General features: G+C 39.6%; 1 protein-coding gene across 1 annotated transcript in view; it reads left to right on the top strand.

The window, feature by feature from the left end:
* Positions 1 to 7,956: 7,956 nt before the first annotated feature.
* The window catches only part of Rorb (RAR related orphan receptor B), a 179,345-nt gene continuing 170,479 nt past the window's right edge, over positions 7,957 to 16,822 (top strand). The window contains exon 1 of the mRNA XM_013155009.3: positions 7,957 to 8,624. Within this exon, the coding sequence (XP_013010463.2) occupies positions 8,618 to 8,624 (7 nt within the window). The 5' untranslated portion in view covers positions 7,957 to 8,617. The remainder of the gene's footprint in view (positions 8,625 to 16,822) is intronic.

Below are 16,822 nucleotides of genomic sequence, written 5' to 3'. Positions count from 1 at the left end.
TGGGGGTTTTCTGGTTCCATTTTATTGTTTGTTTTATTTAACATTCTGTTTTTATTGTTTTCATTCTGTTCTTTTTTATTTGATTTTATTATGTCTGATGGTATGGGTAACAATTTGAAGATAGTAAGAGTCATTATGGTAGCCATTGTTGATTTCCTATTATCCTGTTATGAAATTCTGTATCATTTTCACTGTTTTGATTGGCTTTAGTCTGTTTTATTTTGTTTGATTTTATTCTCTTTAAAATAGGCTTTCATTCTTTTATTTTGATTGATTTAGTCTGTTTTGTTTTGTTTGACTTTATTATATCTGATTTAGTCTGTTTTGTTTGATTTTATTTTATCTGATGGCATGGACAGTGATTTTGAAGAGAATAAGAGATATTATGGTTGATTGTTGATTTCTTATTATCTTGTTCTGAAGTCCTGTATTACTTTCACTGTTCTATTCTGATTTAGCTTTACTGTTTTTTTTAATTTTATTCTCTTTATTGTACTTAAAAAGTATAATAACTGAAATACAAGCCTCAAGAGTTAAGTTTAACAACAAAGTAAAAGACTGGAGGTAGCTGAGGAAATGATTAGTAAACTAGAAATTAGACAAGTATGAAATATGCTGGTAGAGTCTAGATAACCAAAAACAGAGATACTAAGTTGAAGAATGGAAGGGCAGTATGAGACACCATGTAAGTTCTAATGCTCTACAATGCCATTTTCTTCAGAAAGGAAAGAGAATGGGTAAGAGTGAAGTGAACATCAAGAACATGCCAAATGATGAAAGATATACAGCCACAGATCCAAGAGGCAGCCCCAGACTCTAAACAGAGTAATTCAAAAGAAAACCATACCTATGCACATCACAGTAACTGAACTCCAAAGGCAAAGAAATAATTGCAAAAAGACCTAACAGAGAAGACATCATTTTCAAAGGAACATTTTTACAACTGCTATTGAATTTTTCAACAAAAAAGATGTAAAATAATTCCACAGAAGATAATGGAATGGCACACAAAAAGTGTGAAAAGCAAAATTTGCATGCAGTAAAAATATCTTTCAAAATGAAGTAACATAGACATTTCTAGGCCATCAAAAACTGACCACATTGAATAGTGAGAGTCTACATAAAAGGCCTAGTAACAATCAAAGATAGTTTCTTTCAGCAAAAAGAAAATAATTCCCAAGAAGAAATAATTCAGAGAACTAGATAAGCTACAGTTGGGACTAATCTGAAGAAATACTGATTATATAAAGTACTAGGAACAATAATAATAATGCCATCTTACAGAGATTAAAATGTATATATGGTTAAAATTCATAACAAAAATAAAGATAACTCATCAGACCAGTAAAAATTAATGGAATTGATGTAAAGTCTCAGCACTACTGGGAATGTGATTAGTACTAATTTATATTAATTGCAATAATGCACAGATACATCTTTATGCTCTAGGATAATTATTAAATAATAGTAAAAATGACATGCAATAGAAGAATAAATGAAATAACCAAAAATTTACTACAAATAAATAAGAAGGGAATCACAAGGCAATTAAGAAAAATCAGATTGAAAACTAATAATGTAAATATTAAATTAATTTATATTTTTTTAATTCACTGATTGTTTAGAAACAACTGGGGGGTATAATTGACACCCAAAGTCTAATTGACTTGAAATGAGGAAATTTACTGTTGTTAATGAAATAGAATTTTCCAAGAAAACTATAAGAATAATTGGTAGCTAATGATATTTGCTTGATGTTCTCAGCAATATATTGGTATATAATCCTTTTTGGACTGGTATTTAATCCTTTTGAATTTGTTAGCCTTCTTTTACACACACACGTACACACACACACACACACACACGGAGTCATTTATCTCTCACAGTTCTAGAGGATGAGAAGTCCAAATCAAGATACTGGCAGGCTCAGTGTCTGAAGGTCTTCTTTCTAGCCCAGAAATAGCTGCTTTTTCACTATATTTTCACATAGTGGTGAGAGAGGAATTACTGTCTCTCCTCCTTCTTGTAGGAGCCAACGTGGAGAGCTCCACACTGGGACCTCTTTTAAACCTAAGCACTTCACAAAGTCTTCACATTTTGGGAGTTTGGACTTCAACATATGAATTTAAAGAGGATATAAAGGTGTCCTCATAATAGGTAGGTTTAGTAATCAGGTGGAAGTTGCACTGCAAATAGCTGTATTTTGTTTGTTTTCTTTCATTTTACTCCAGAACCAATGCATTTAATCAATACTGTATATGCCAATTCCCTGCAAAAGAAAATCATAACATTCTACAAATATTAATGCAATCATGGTGATATATGGAAGTACATTAGCAAAACTTATAAAATAGAGATTTTTCAGGAGGAGAGGGGCAGTACTAGGAATTTAAGCATAGAGTCTTGATACCAGTCTATACATCCAACCCCTTTTCTTACAGCCTCCCAGGGAGCCTAGATTATATGCATGAGTCACCATTCTAACCAGGTTTCTTACTATTTACATCTCTCAATCCTAGCAATTATTCTAAGCTATCAACAAACCTTTTTCAACAAACCTTTGCAAATTATATTTTAGACATCAGGCATCATAGTAGGCAATGATAATAGACAAAAGAGAAATTATCTTTACACTATGGAAGTATTAATAATATTAATTAAAATTTATTTATTCCATTGATTAGGTAATAAGAGAAAATCAACAATCATAACTTCTGATAGATGCTATAAAGAAAACATAATTTGGTAAAGAATCATACTGCTCTTAAACAGTTGGGTAAGAAACATTTCCTCCAGAAATAAAGCATTTAAGCTAGCAGAGCTGCAGACTTAAGATGATTCTATTATGTACTTCCCAAACTGGTGTGTCCTAGAAAATAAAGGGAACACCTTAGTAAGCATGCAGGATTTAATCCCAGGTATGTAAGACTGGGTCTGGTGGGCCTATCCCTTACTTTGCTACTGTAAATTTGTACTTTAGTGTAATTGTAGCCAGCTGTGCATCTCACTGCCTTTCCCTGAGGGATACAGGAAGCAATTCATGAGTTTACCCACTAAATATGATGAACAGCAAGGTGTAGACATTAGTGCAAAAGTGGAAAAATGGGATTTTTACCCATGTTATGCACCATCTAACTGGATTTGTGTGTGTTTACCCAAGCATCACAGAGGGTCCAATAGACCCACACCAGAATTTGTTTTTTAAAAAGTTTTTATTTTTCTGGTAGAAGTAGCCTAATTAAGTATAATGACACAAGAAAAAACAGATCTGCAAATTTTGGAGGCAGTCAAAAGTGAATCATCAGGTTACTCATATGTCATGGCTTATGTTGGTGGCCCCCAGGCCTTATGGACTTGCATTGTGTGTGATTGGTTCATTGTCTAGAGCTTGGATTGATGGTGTCAGTGCTACACTCACCTAGGGGTGGAGGCAGTACACAATGTAATGGCAGGAAGAAGGTGTATCTCTCTTGAAGGTTTCTGCCTTGCTGTTTGCAGCTGGCATGAACTGCGACCCTGCCATGCCACCCTGCCTTGGAGCCAACTGAGTATGGACTGAAACCTCAAAAACTGTAAGAAATAAACCTTTCCTTACCCAACTTTGGGCATTAGGTATTTTGTCTCAGCAGTGAGTAAAAAGTAACTAAAAACACCATGCATGGAGGATAAAGATGACCCATTATAGTAAAATACATGTTTTCATCAGAGAAGAATGGTGTGGGGGAATGATGATGGCGATAACTTTGACACTGACTGACACAGATGCAGGGAATACAGACCTCCTTCATTCAGAAACAAAGAAAACATCAATGTGAGTACAGATTTGATTAGTCAAAATCTTACAAAATGATCATACAACCAAATGGAACAATATGATGTTAGGACTAGGTCCAAAAATATATCTTTTTGTGTCTTTGCAGGGGTGAAGGGTATTGGACAAAATGCCAATATGTCATTCAATGTTGGCAATTGTCACATGTTTCCCTATCTAAAGATACTCCACCTTATTTATTTTTACTAAGTGGGATATTTGTTCTGCCAGTTTCCTTATTCGTGGAGCTTTGGTTTAACTTCCCTTTCTCTTCGCTGGCAAGGCCTAATTTTACCACCGTATTAGTATTCACTAGACATCATAGATTCGGCAGCGGTGTACCCTGCATCCAGCCTTTCTATTCTTTTTCTTTTCAGTACCAGTTTCATTCATATTCACATTACCTGCAATATAAAATAGTTATTACAAAAGTAAGTTGCTAAATTCTATGATGGGCCAAATTAGGCTATCATTGTTTCATAAAATATTCACAATACCCTTTAATTCTCCAAGCCAAAATTCATTGTTCTTTATTTAAAGGTACTTAGTAAATCGGTCGTAGCTATGTGGTACTGTGCAGGAGACAAAGGTTCCAAAGACCATTTATTCCTTCATAGACTATTTTAAGTATCTACTTTTTGCTACACAAGAGCAGATTTTGTTAATTCAGCACTGAATAAAAACAAAGTCAAAAAAATTTCTGCTCACATGAAATTTACAGTTTAGTGGTTATATCTTAGTTTGAATCCTGGATTTATCTTACTTAGGTTTGTGAGCTTAGACAAGTTACTTCACCTTTCTGAATCTCTGATTCTTAATCAGAATAAAAGTATGAGAAAAGGAGGGATACAATGCACAACATGCAGGACTTCCCCTCTCCTTAGAAACTAAGAAAAAAAAGATATTATTACTGTGTCAAATTTGTGGTTCATGTTCAGTGGACAAGAGGGTAGAAAGCTTTCTATTCATCTCCATAGCACCAGGAGTGCCTGTACCATCTAGGAAGGTCTTTGCCTCTGCTCAGGTAAGAAGCATGCCTCTCTGATACAGCTTCTGGGGCAGTATAGCTGCTTATTCCTAAATACACCTCGAGCTACAGAAGTATGCAAGGCAATTTCAATCTAGTGCAGATTCTCCACCAGAGCATCTCTATCAGAACCTTTTGTTCAGTGCTTTCTTGAGCAAGAGAAGGCTGAAAGTACCATTCACACCTTCCATTTCCAATAGGTTCACATGTTAAAGGTTCTTACGTATTTTCTGGATTTTCTGATATTCAAAGGTAGCTTTGTATCTCTTTCTCAACTATGTCAACTGCACTGCCTCCTGCACTGTGCTAAAACCACCTACTCTGTCCATCGCTCCTAGTGTAATATTGCCCAAGGATTGCAAATATACCCCTAGACTCATAATTATTTAAAATATTCTTTATGCATAGGATAATCAACACAGAATATAATGAACTATGATTTACCTCTTTGCTTCAAGCACTGTATGGTTGAAATAATCCTAAATGTCATGTCACCTGAGCTGGTTTGCTATTATGAAAGTTTTGGCTCCTTGAGGATATCTCTCATCATTAATACCCATAGCCTTACTGATAACCCTACAATGTGCTGACCTGAGGAGAAAACAGGTGAACAGACACCCCATGTGAAATTACATGAGTTCTTCAGATTATGTACAGTGCTGTGTGACTAACTGTCACTGGAATTAATCAAAATTGAGCTTCCAACCTTCAGGCCCAGAACCTAAAGCAAAAATTCAAGCTGATGGGGGAACAGTTGCATAGTTACTCAAAAAAAATTACTGACACTACTTCACATGGACAAGTACATAATATTATTATGATGTCACTTGAGACATGAATATTGACTGGCAGATTACAAACACATAAATAGCCTGTGATTTCTAAAAATGTTGACTACTTTCATTTAAATACTGAGTAATTGTTTTACACAAATAGGTTCTATTCAGTTGAAATAAATGTAAATGTTATTAGAAGCCCCGAAGAATTTGTTTTTAAATTTTTAGGAAAATCCAAAATGTCTTAGATATCCACATTTTAACCAAACACAAACATTTACTTCAATCTAAAAGAGAAAATAAATATTATCGTGTGACATATTATCAGTTTAGGAAAGATGAAATAACATAACTGATGGCTTTATGTATAGTTAACATGTATAAAAATATTCCAAAAGGATCAAGAAATTCATTCTAAACAAAATTATATATTGTAAATTACCAAAACAGAGGGCATTAAAAGATGTATAGGAAGAAGAAAGTACTTATCCTTCATGTCTTGACTATCTTTATTATTATTACAGTTGCTACAGTAGTAAAACAAGTTTCAGAATTCAATAAATAACTAGAAAGTTAAAAGTACAGAAAAGTTAAAATTCTTGAATTTTGGAATTGCTCTGTACTCTAATGAGAAATCAGAATCTAAAATAAAAACAATAATAATTATAATGTTTACAAAGGTTTTGAATATTTTAATATTCCTGTGTCTCTGCTTGAAGCACATGAAATTAAAATGATATAGTCACGATTTGTTTCTTGACTACTTTATATACAGTAATTTTTAATGAAGCAACTAAATTAGGCATAACTTGGTACAGCTTTAATGTAGTTATGATGAATATATTTTACTTGATTAAAAATGATAAAACCAGGGAGCCTTAAATATTATCTTAAAAGATTAACTACTGTGTCAATTACAAATCTAGGAGGAAGATATTTATAAAGGAATAACTATTCTGAATTCCTTTTGTTCATTTCATTTAATTAATAACTCAATCTACTTTCACTCTTAATACCAAAAATTTCTTAAATTATATGTTGGCTTGCAAACAAAGGACATACAGCAGTGTCAGTTGAACACTGATGACAATTTGTTAAGTATCTTTTATTTAGTAGGAGGAGGGAAATTTGGCAGTGTAGATGACCTAATAAACTACATAGATCACTGAGTTTACAATGTATTTTGTGTTGCATGACAAAACACATGTAAATAATGGTGAAGATCTAATTATCTGAGTACCTAAGTAATGATCAGGTCTGCTTTGCCAACAGGTATCTGATAAATACATGTGTCGGTACCCTGAGACTGAAGAAATTCAGCAAACATTTTCGCCTGTCTGTCTTTTAGGGTGACCAGTTAACCTGAGTATTTAAGAAAGTCCCCACTATAAGGAAGAAAGCAGATGCAGTCATGTATTTGGTGGGTTATTTGCCCACAGAGAGGGAAAACCTTGCAAAGGGACAGTATTATGTCTATGTGTTAGTTTTAACAAAATACAAATAAATAAGTACAGATAACAAATTGCACCTTAATATGAATAACTTCACCTGGCTTTCATTGTAACTTCTTTTAAGTAGGTGAATGTAGTCATGAACAACTAAAATCAACTGTTTTCCCACTCCTAAACCCTTGTACCAGCTAAAGAGCTCAAAAAGCATCACTAGGATGGCCACGCTGCCAGTTTAGACTTTACCTGCTATCCTGGAGCCCATCTTCAGGAGACTCTCCAAAAATCACTTTTGTTGACAAAAGAGCACACGCGCGCGAGCACACACATGCACACACGCACACAGGCACACACAGGCAAGCTCCGGGCCTTTTTTTAAAAATGAGAGACAGAAGGCATCTGAAAGATGTTTTTAAAGCAATTGGGAATGCACTACAGTTTTGCTGAAAGAGAGGGAAGTGGTTTGGTACTCTTGTGTCACTAAAACCGAGGGGTCCCGCTGTACGCGGTCCCCGACCCTGCATGCCTCTTCCTCGGAGCTGCGGACTCGGCAACGAGCTGCCCGGTGCGCGCAGGGCCACAGGCGTCGCCAGAGAGGGACAGAACGCGGGCCCCGGGGACGCCGGCGGTTCGGTGCCTCTGGAGGAACTGGCCTGCGCGCAGTCACCACCGCAAGTCACCTGCAGACGTGCCGCTTCTCCCCTCGGTACTTCCGCCCGGCCTGCAGAGCCTCCAGTCCTCGGGGCCGCTGCCGCTGCGCTGCCGGGTCCCCAGCCCCACCCCGCTTCCTACTGCCACGCCCCGGACACGCCCCCTGCCACGCCCCCAGAGCGCTGCCGGGCGCTGATTGCGGCGGCGCTGACAGGAGGCGGGGCCTGAAGTCTGCACGGAACCCAGCCGGGCGTATAAGCCCCTTCTCGGCTCCTTCTCTCCATCTCTCTCCTCTTTCTCTCTCGCTCCCTTCCTCTCTGTAACTGAACAGTGAAAATTACCATCGTGGATCCGCTAACAGGCACAGATGTCATGTGAAAACGCACATGCTCTGCCATCCACGCCGCCTTTCTTTCTTTTCTGTTTCCTCCCGCCCCCCATTGCTCCTTCTCCCTCTTCTTTGTAACTAACAAAACCACCACCAACTCCTCCTCCTGCTGCTGCCCTTCCTCCTCCTCCTCAGTCCAAGTGATCACAAAAGAAATCTTCTGAGCCCGGAGGCGGTGACATTTTTAAAAAGCAAGCACACTGGAGAGAAAGAAAAAAAGCAAAACAAAACCCAGGCATCAGCCGCTCAGGACATTTTTTTTCACCCTTTCTGAAAGCAAACAAACAAACCAACAGCCATCAAAACAGTCACCGCCGCCACCGGCAAAGCCGAGCCCGGAGGCGGCGGCCCCGGTCAGCCCGCGGCCGCGGAGTGCGCCCGGAGGGATGGTGCTCGCGGCGCGGCTGCTGGTCGCCGGCCCCCTTCTGCAAGCGTGCTGAACGGGATTTCTGGGCTCTCTGGGGTTCGGGCTGGCAGCAGCTTCATGACTACGCGGAGCGGGACAGCGGCCACACCATGCGAGGTAAGCGAGCCCGCGGCACCGAGGGTCCCTAGACCTGGCCAACTCTGGCCCCACGGCAGGTGGGGGAGGGGAGGCGCCGCGCGAGACCGCGTGAGCAGGTAGGACTGCGCAGGGCTCGGGCGGAGAAAGTTGTGGGGAAGTGCCGATGCCTCTCGGGAGTTTTTCTGGGACGCGGGACGGTGCTTTTTTTTTTTTTTTTTTTTTTTTTTAGAAAGGGCAGCGGTGCTACTCGCTTGCTCCCAGTTCTTCAGTTGCCCCAGTGTTTCGTGCGGAGCTCTCTCTCGGGCGCAGAAGAGGGCGCGGGCTGCAGAAGCACAGGGTAGCGGACCCGGGGCACGGGCAGCGGGCAGCGCCGGGCGCGCAGTGGCCACCAGCGGAGGCTGGGCGTGCGGAGCGCAGGGCAGACGCGCCAGTGCGCGCGCACTTGCCGGGGTGCCGGGCCTGGAAAGCCCCAGCCCGATGCGCGTTCCTTCGCGGGAGTACCCCATCAGGGTCCCGGGACCGGTCGGGGACTGAGAACCAGCTTCGGAGCTCTCCTTTGCGTCGGCTCTGCGCCGTGGCCCGGCCGGCGTTGCCTGCGTCCTCGCAGCCCAGGGATCAGCGCTACCCATAAAAAAAGTTGTACGAAAAAGTTTCGAAGACTAGAAGCCGCGCCCCGTGCGTCGGCTCAGGAATTAGGGGCTCTTGCCCTCTTGTTACATAAAGGGGAGTGCTAGAGGCAACGCTAGGTGCGCCCCAGAACCTGGACTGCAGCGGCAAATAGGCGGCTGCGGGACGGCGCGCTGCGCTGGGAACGGAGTCGAAACACCTGCGGTGACTGAGCTGGTTAAGGACTCTGCGGAGTCATTTTATCTGTCTGCTTCCCTTTGACGCAAGAACCTAGGTTTCCTGCGCTCTATACCGGGATCCCCACACCCTCACTTTCCAGTTGGTCACAACTTCACTGTTTTCTTGAAAAGACCGCCGGATCTCCGTTTGATTTAAGGACCTGAGCACCCCTGAGGACCCTTACCTTTTGGTCTCTGTACCCAGCCACCCTGCGTTCTTTGGGGTTTCTTTTCTCCCCTACTCACAGCCTTTCTGGCAACAGAAAGTTAGGATCGATCAGCTCCAGACCTTTCTACATCCTCAGTCTTGGAAAGAAATAATCTAGGCAGGAAGCACGGGAGAGAACCCGGCTGCAAACACTCGCCTTCCCACGGGCTGCGTTCCTCTTCCACCACTCCTCCTATAGCTCGGAGAAGCGCCCCAAGAGACAACAAGCCTTACCCTCATCCCTGCGCCCCGCAGGCTCTGGGTGAGCCCTGAGCGTGGCCTCCGAGGCACAGAATGCGTTAGCCGCCTTGGATCTTGGGACGTACCAGGAAACAGAAGGTGGTAGAGGGACAGACAGACGGAAAGAAGCTGCCCAGGAATGCTAGGGGACACGCATAAATTAGAGACAAGGATGTACTGGTGGGACAGTCTTGATTAACCCATGCATAGGATTGAGGGATCAGAGCGTACTCCGTGGCTCCAGTTGGTTGTCCAGGTTGGGGCTTTAGTAATGCGTCCCCGTAAACAGATTCCTGTTAGAAACTGTACTGGGGCAATTGGCGAGAAAGTACTTTTATTTAGTGAAAGCCTCCCCGTCTTGGATTTTTTTCTGCCCTACCTCATCATTCAACCCACTTTCCTCGGGTTTCCTCTGCTCCTGTTTGAAGCTGCCAGCTGATCCTTCCCTTTTTCCTCTTCTCCGGGCTGCACTCCGGTGGCTGGGTTAGCACTTTTCTAAAGACCCAAAACCACGTGCCGCAGCAGTTCATAGCGGGCACTAGGACCTGCGGCACAAAAGCTGCCGGCTCCCTCCTCACACTGTGGAGCAGGCAGGGGCCCAGAGTGGACCATACTTGCATCACTAAGCTCCTGCAGGAGCTGTCTGCCGAGAACACTCGAGTTCCTTGCAGCGGTGCTTGTGGACCCAAGAGCTTGAGGAGGTGAAAGCCACCTTGAGAAACCCAGTGGGAGCCCACAACCTTGTCCCAGAAGTCACTGGCTTCAGCAGGCCCCCAGAGGCCTTGCAAGTTCTACTTGGGACAGAGGCAGCCTGGGGACCCTTGATGGACCAGCAGTGAGGAGCCAAGTCCCTTTCTTACGTTCCTGGGCCTCTTCTTTTGGCCTTTCACTGTCTCCCTGCTGACCTTCGAATACCTTGGGGACAATGCCTGGCTGGCCATCAGGAGCTGTTCCTTAGCGACAGAATAAGAAAAGACACAGACTACTCAGAAGCTTGGGAGAGTTGGAGTTGCACTTGAATGTGAACTTGAGAGATGAGAGAGAGCAGGAAATGAATCTACTTTTTGTGCTGGGCTACCAAGCAAAGTATATTTGGGGAGGGGCGGGTTTTGAACTTGGCTTTGGCCCCCACCCACCCCCCCTTCCTCTTCCCCTTCCTCTTCCTCTTCCTCTTCCCCTTCCCAGGGTTCCCATTCCCAGGTGATCCCATCAGTGCCTTGGTCCAGTTTGCAGCTGGCAAACTGTTTGGAGCCAAGGGCACTTTGTGCAAAGGAAGTGGTCTGGAATTGAGCGATTCCCCCACCGCTCTCCCCGTGGGTGCCAACCACCAAACCCACCCACCCCCAGCCCCTTTTACCCCCACTTTCCCCTCCCTGTTTCACCTATGTATTTAATAGAATTTATTCCCAGGAAACTCTAGGGTAAGAAAAGGGTTAAAAGTCTGTGATCTTTGAGTTCCTTGTCCTCCCTCACAGCTGAACTGAGTGTAGGACACAGAGTGGTGGCCTGGGGCAGAGGAGATTGTATTTGGTGGTGCACAAAGCACTTGAGCCTTTGTCTGCAAAAGGGTACACATGAGTTCTAGAGATGCTTCTTTAGTTGACTGCAATATGGAAGGGATAAACTTCTGATGGCAGAACGCAGGACTTTTAATTGGGTCCATGCATAGCTTAGAAAAAGGACCGAAACCAGGTGTGGGTTTTAAGGCCACCTCCTGACAACTGTGTTGGCTATTTATTGAACAGAGCACCAAAAAGGGTGGATTTTTCAGGCCTGATGCACAGAAAACCCTGCTTCCAAAAACAGGGGCACAGATGTCCTTGCAATCAATAGGTGATTGTCGCTTGGGCGGATTAGAAATCTGGTTTTATGCTTGCTGTAAACAAGGATGAGGCTTGGCCTGTCGAAGCACACTTCATCTGTTATTGACCACTGGGTGATTTTTATTTAGTGTTAAACTTAAGGGTGCAGCATGCTTAGAGAGGCACAGTCTCCCTCAAAAGTACAGAGCTCTCAATGTCCTGTTGGGGAGGGGGGCTTCAATTTTTTTTTTAAATCTCATTCTTTCTTTTATTCTTCTCCACAAATTCCAGTTAAGTATTTCCAGCTAAATATTTCTAACCAACCTGCCGCTCCCATAATTAAAAACCATTGCTGGAAGGACATCATCAGTTGTACATTAATAATGGCTCATCCAGTAATCATCAGTAAACTCTTTATTCCAAGAAAGTAATCATTCCAACAGTCTGAAGAAAAATTCCAAATCTGTGTTTCAAGGATTTTTGAAAAATATATAGCCAGAAAAAATATCTCCATAAATGATTTCATCCAGTGACTCCCTTCTCTCTTCTCCCTTCAAATCCTGGGTTAAAGAAGCAAATGTGGGGACCCAGGCATGCTTGACACTGGGGCGGATATGAGGGCCACCTGCTTTCCCTCTTCTGTATTTTCACAGAATCAGGTATTGAGCCACCAGGATTGGAAATGTGAGGGAGAAAAGAATTAGTAGCAGGCTTCATAAACAATGCATACAATATTAAAACTCCCTTGCTGGGAGTTCAAAACTTAGAGAAGTCCTTGCGTTTTCTAACAACAGCTTTATAGCTCTTGATTCTTAGAGACTCTTTTAAAGATGCTTTCTTGAATCATTATGAACGTGGTTTGCTGATAGTTTAGCATAAGTGACTATTTCATGCTCTTCATCAAATATGAACGTTCCATTTGCCTTATCTTAGAACAATTTGTTAAATTAACAGCACTGGGAGCGGCTATATAGACATGTATTTGGATTTTTAAATTTAAATGTTTTCAAATCATGATTTTACCTCAACAAGCAAGTATCTAGTATTAAAGTTGTTCTTCATGAAAATGACAACCAAATCTTGTAAAAATTATCACCTTTTTACTAAAATTAGCATATGCAGAGTTGCCAGTAGGAGTCTGGAAATAATGCAAGAAGTTTTTCAGCTTAAAAAAATAAGTAAAATGTTTTTCAACTATGACTACATATTTTACAAACTTTTATGCACCTTGTAGAAATAGAAGATGGCCTTCATAACTTCTATACTTTTTGCTACAGTAGTTCTAAGAAATAAAGTGGGGATCTAGATTAATTATGTTTTTTCATTGTGATTAATAATTTAAATAATTAACCTAATTTAAATAAATAAAGTGCACATTGTAACATTCAATTAGTGAAGAATTTTAAATTTTTCTAGTAAAATATTGTTAAAATGTATCTATATCTGTGTGAATAAGATTATATATAAGTGTGTGTGTGTGTGTGTGTGTGTGTGTGTGTGTGTGTGTGTGTGAATAAGAGAATTAATGCTAATGTGAAGGTTCTCAAATTCTGGCCAAATTAAAGGAACATAATGATGTGAATTGATTTAACAATAGTTTTATCACTCTAGTAATATAAAAGGAATCTCTTAGAACAACAATTTCTGTGTTTCTTTCATGAAGACAAAAACCACGTAGTCTTTTAATTACATTGGCATTGAATTAACTGATATAATGTTATAGTGATGTTAAAGCACATAGAAAAGTACATATTTAAAAAGAAATTGTGCTTAATAGTTAATAGAAGTTTCTGATTCCAGATGTAGTCCCACTATCCTACCCACTCTGTTTAAAGGATAGAAAGCAAACATAATAATGAAATGAGTCTTTTGTGATATAATAAATGAAGATCTGTGATAAAATGAGCACTTTACACAAAAGTATTATTCCCGTAATTTTGTAATCATCTTCCAATTACAGCTTTTTGCAAATATTTATCTTACTTTGAATAAATCTCTGACTTAACAGAATTCCTAGCAGATAATAGCAGTCTTTGGAGGCGTCTGTTGATAGACACTGGTATACAATATGTATATGTATATGCCTATAACCACCCACTCAGACAAAAAGAATGAATATTTGAGAGAGAAAATCATTCTTATCTTGGCTTTTACAACCGACTCCTAATGTATTTTGAGAAACAGAAGCAACTTTCCAGAGCATTCAGAGGGAAGAGATGAATACATGTAGTACTTGAGTCGCATAAAAAAGGAACTGTTAATAGTGTCTATTTATAAGTAATCTACACAAAACTGCCTTATACTACCTACTGATAATTAGAGAAAAGGGAATCAAAGAATTCAGGACTTGCAAATAAATAAAATATTCCCTCTCAAATTAAGCAACAAAATCATAAATAACAAGGCTTATGCCATGGATTTGAAGGATGTCTCTTTTGTAACATAAGACAAAGGGAGCACCGAGGAATAAATATTGATTGAACTAATCATCTGATGAATAGAAATGAGATTTACCAATGCACCAATATAATAGGCCCTGTTAACTAGTTCTTTCATGGCACATATGCTGCCCTTTCAACCCCTGACCCCATCCATTCAGTTCTTAATGAGGGAAACCACAGGTGTTACAACGGCATTTATGGTGAATCAAGCTACATGTAATAACCATGTGGTAAACTAATGGCATTGTATGTGAATTCTTATAAAAGGAAATATTGTGTTCATACTGTCACAAAATTATTGTGTGTTTCAAAGCACTATGTTTTGGCATACAGGTAACCCTTAAAATACGTCTGTGTGGCTATCAACACTTCAAGCCCCAGATCTGGGGACTCTGTGATAAAAGAATTGTATTAATGCTCATTTGAGAAGCTAAACTATATTCTTCAACATATGCTCGACTCACATTGTTGCACACCTTACAGTGTTAACATTTAAAAATAACACTTGGGAAGAGTAGCGTTTTATATTTAGCACACATTTTTGGGCTAATGTTCACCTTATAAAGATAAAGTAAATCATAACTGTACAATAATAACTAGATATTAAATTTTATTTTAAAGTTAAATTAAGATCTTCTTGTCATAGGCATGACCTTACAAAAATCAAAATGAGCTTGTCATCTTTTGACAAAATGTGAATCTAAAACCTTATTTAAAAGCATGTTCTTATAAAACAGCAAAAATAATTTGCCTTGACTTAAGCATATTCATCCCTGAATAGTATTTTGTTAACTGGATGGGTATGCTGACTCTGTAAATTACTTTATTAGAATGGGTATTCATTAATGCCATTTTTGTGTGGTTTGCTATCACATTATGTGGTCCAGGATTATATTTCCCTGATTCAGAGAACTCATGAACATTAGCAAAATAATAATAATAATAATAATAACCTGATTGTTTACTAATTTGTACTTTTTGTTGCTAGCTATATATTGTTGTATGCTCATATAAACCAAATATCCTGTCACAGTGGAGTACTTGAAAGATTTGAGATGTTTAGAGAAAACTATTTCTTAGATGTTACAATAGTACAATCAATAAATTTTGAATTCTATTTTAATTCTCATAGGTGTCCAATACAGCATCCTTCTTCTAAAGACTGTTACACCATTTCCTGAATTGCTTAGATTCTGTTGAAGTCATGTGATAATAGCAGATACATGATATTTTATTATCAATTAGAAGTATGAATGCTGATCTCTGAATTTGAGCAGAAAATTATCCTTAAAATAGAAACTACAAAAGCTTTTCTGAAGGGTCTTGGCATTTATAACCGAAGTTTGCATAGAATATCTCCACATTCTCATTTAAATTTTTTGACTTTTTTTAAATTCAGATGCAAACTTCTTTTCTTGTTTAGCACCACCTGAGCTTGATTTTAGCCTCTTCTGAAAACTGTCGAGTTCATTGATCAATCCATTTCTAGGAGCCCAAGTTAAGACTCACTCTCATATATAAGAATGACATTATTTTCCCAAAGCTGTTCCCAACTTCAGCTTTAATTTTATAAGTGACAGGTCAAATATGTTACCTTTTATGGACATACTAAAGGAAAAGTATATGGCACACGTTTATTTGTGATTTGTTGTGCATCAACCCAGAGTACAGTACAGAAAGGAACCAAGGATGCTCGCACTGATAAAGCCCGTTGACAGCCAAAACCAGGCTCAAGCAGGAGAGGAGGGAATGCAGCAGGGGTCCTGCCAGAAGTCATAACGTCTCTCAAGGGGAAGTGATATTTTGAGATGGGCCTCCAAAGATGAGTAGAAGTGGCTCTTTTGGTTAATTTGTTCATCATAAATCTATTAAATTATTGTTTGTTGTATTCCCCAGTTTCCTTATGTACTTGAAACTATGGAGAATTGTTTATTAAGATAAGATTAGGTAAAGTAAGGTAAGGTAAGATTATCCAGAAAAGAACATAATCTGCAATAGAACAAGTAGTAATATTGTTATCAAAGTTTCTCATGAGATATTTTTAATCTATGGTAATTCATAAAATTGCACAAAAAATATTTAAGATAAATTCCACTATGAAGAAAAGGGTATGACTTGTTTAAAACATGTATCACTGAGAAAAAAAGTTAAAATATTCATATACATTTTATTTTGAGAAAAATTCTCATTTTTAAAAAATAAGGAGTACTGAATTTTGAAAAACATAAGTACTGTATTTCATTTTATTTAATGCTTAAGCTAATTTCTAGAGAGTATTTGAGATTACATGATATCAGTGAAAATAAAGTCCAGTGAAGTAACAGTGTAGGCAATATTTGAGGACCACAGGGATAGTCTTCAAACTCTTCAATTCCAAGATTTTAGGGATGATTATATTCTGAAAATCAAGCTATAAAATCAACACATAATGGCCCTGTTGACTTCTGAGCTATTCTTTCTCTTAACATATTTCAACAAGGAAAATTCTAAAGACTTTTAGTAATAAAAGCCTACTGAGAGCCACAAATATTGGCAGGTCCCTCCCAGGACTGTTATGAGGGATTTTGATCAGGCTGAAACAAATGTCACTGAAGTTCAAAGAGAAAGCTCTTCTTTTGAAATAATGTCTATCATTCCAGGCTTACACATTAGCCTTCGTGAGCTTAGTCGACATGGGCCC

The sequence above is a fragment of the Cavia porcellus genome, unplaced genomic scaffold (assembly GCF_034190915.1).
Source record: "Cavia porcellus strain 051 isolate PalLab524CR breed Dunkin Hartley unplaced genomic scaffold, mCavPor4.1 scaffold_1, whole genome shotgun sequence".
NCBI lineage: Eukaryota > Metazoa > Chordata > Mammalia > Rodentia > Caviidae > Cavia > Cavia porcellus.
The sequence above is the reverse complement of the archived record's forward strand: the minus strand, read 5'-3'. Positions and strand labels throughout refer to the sequence as shown.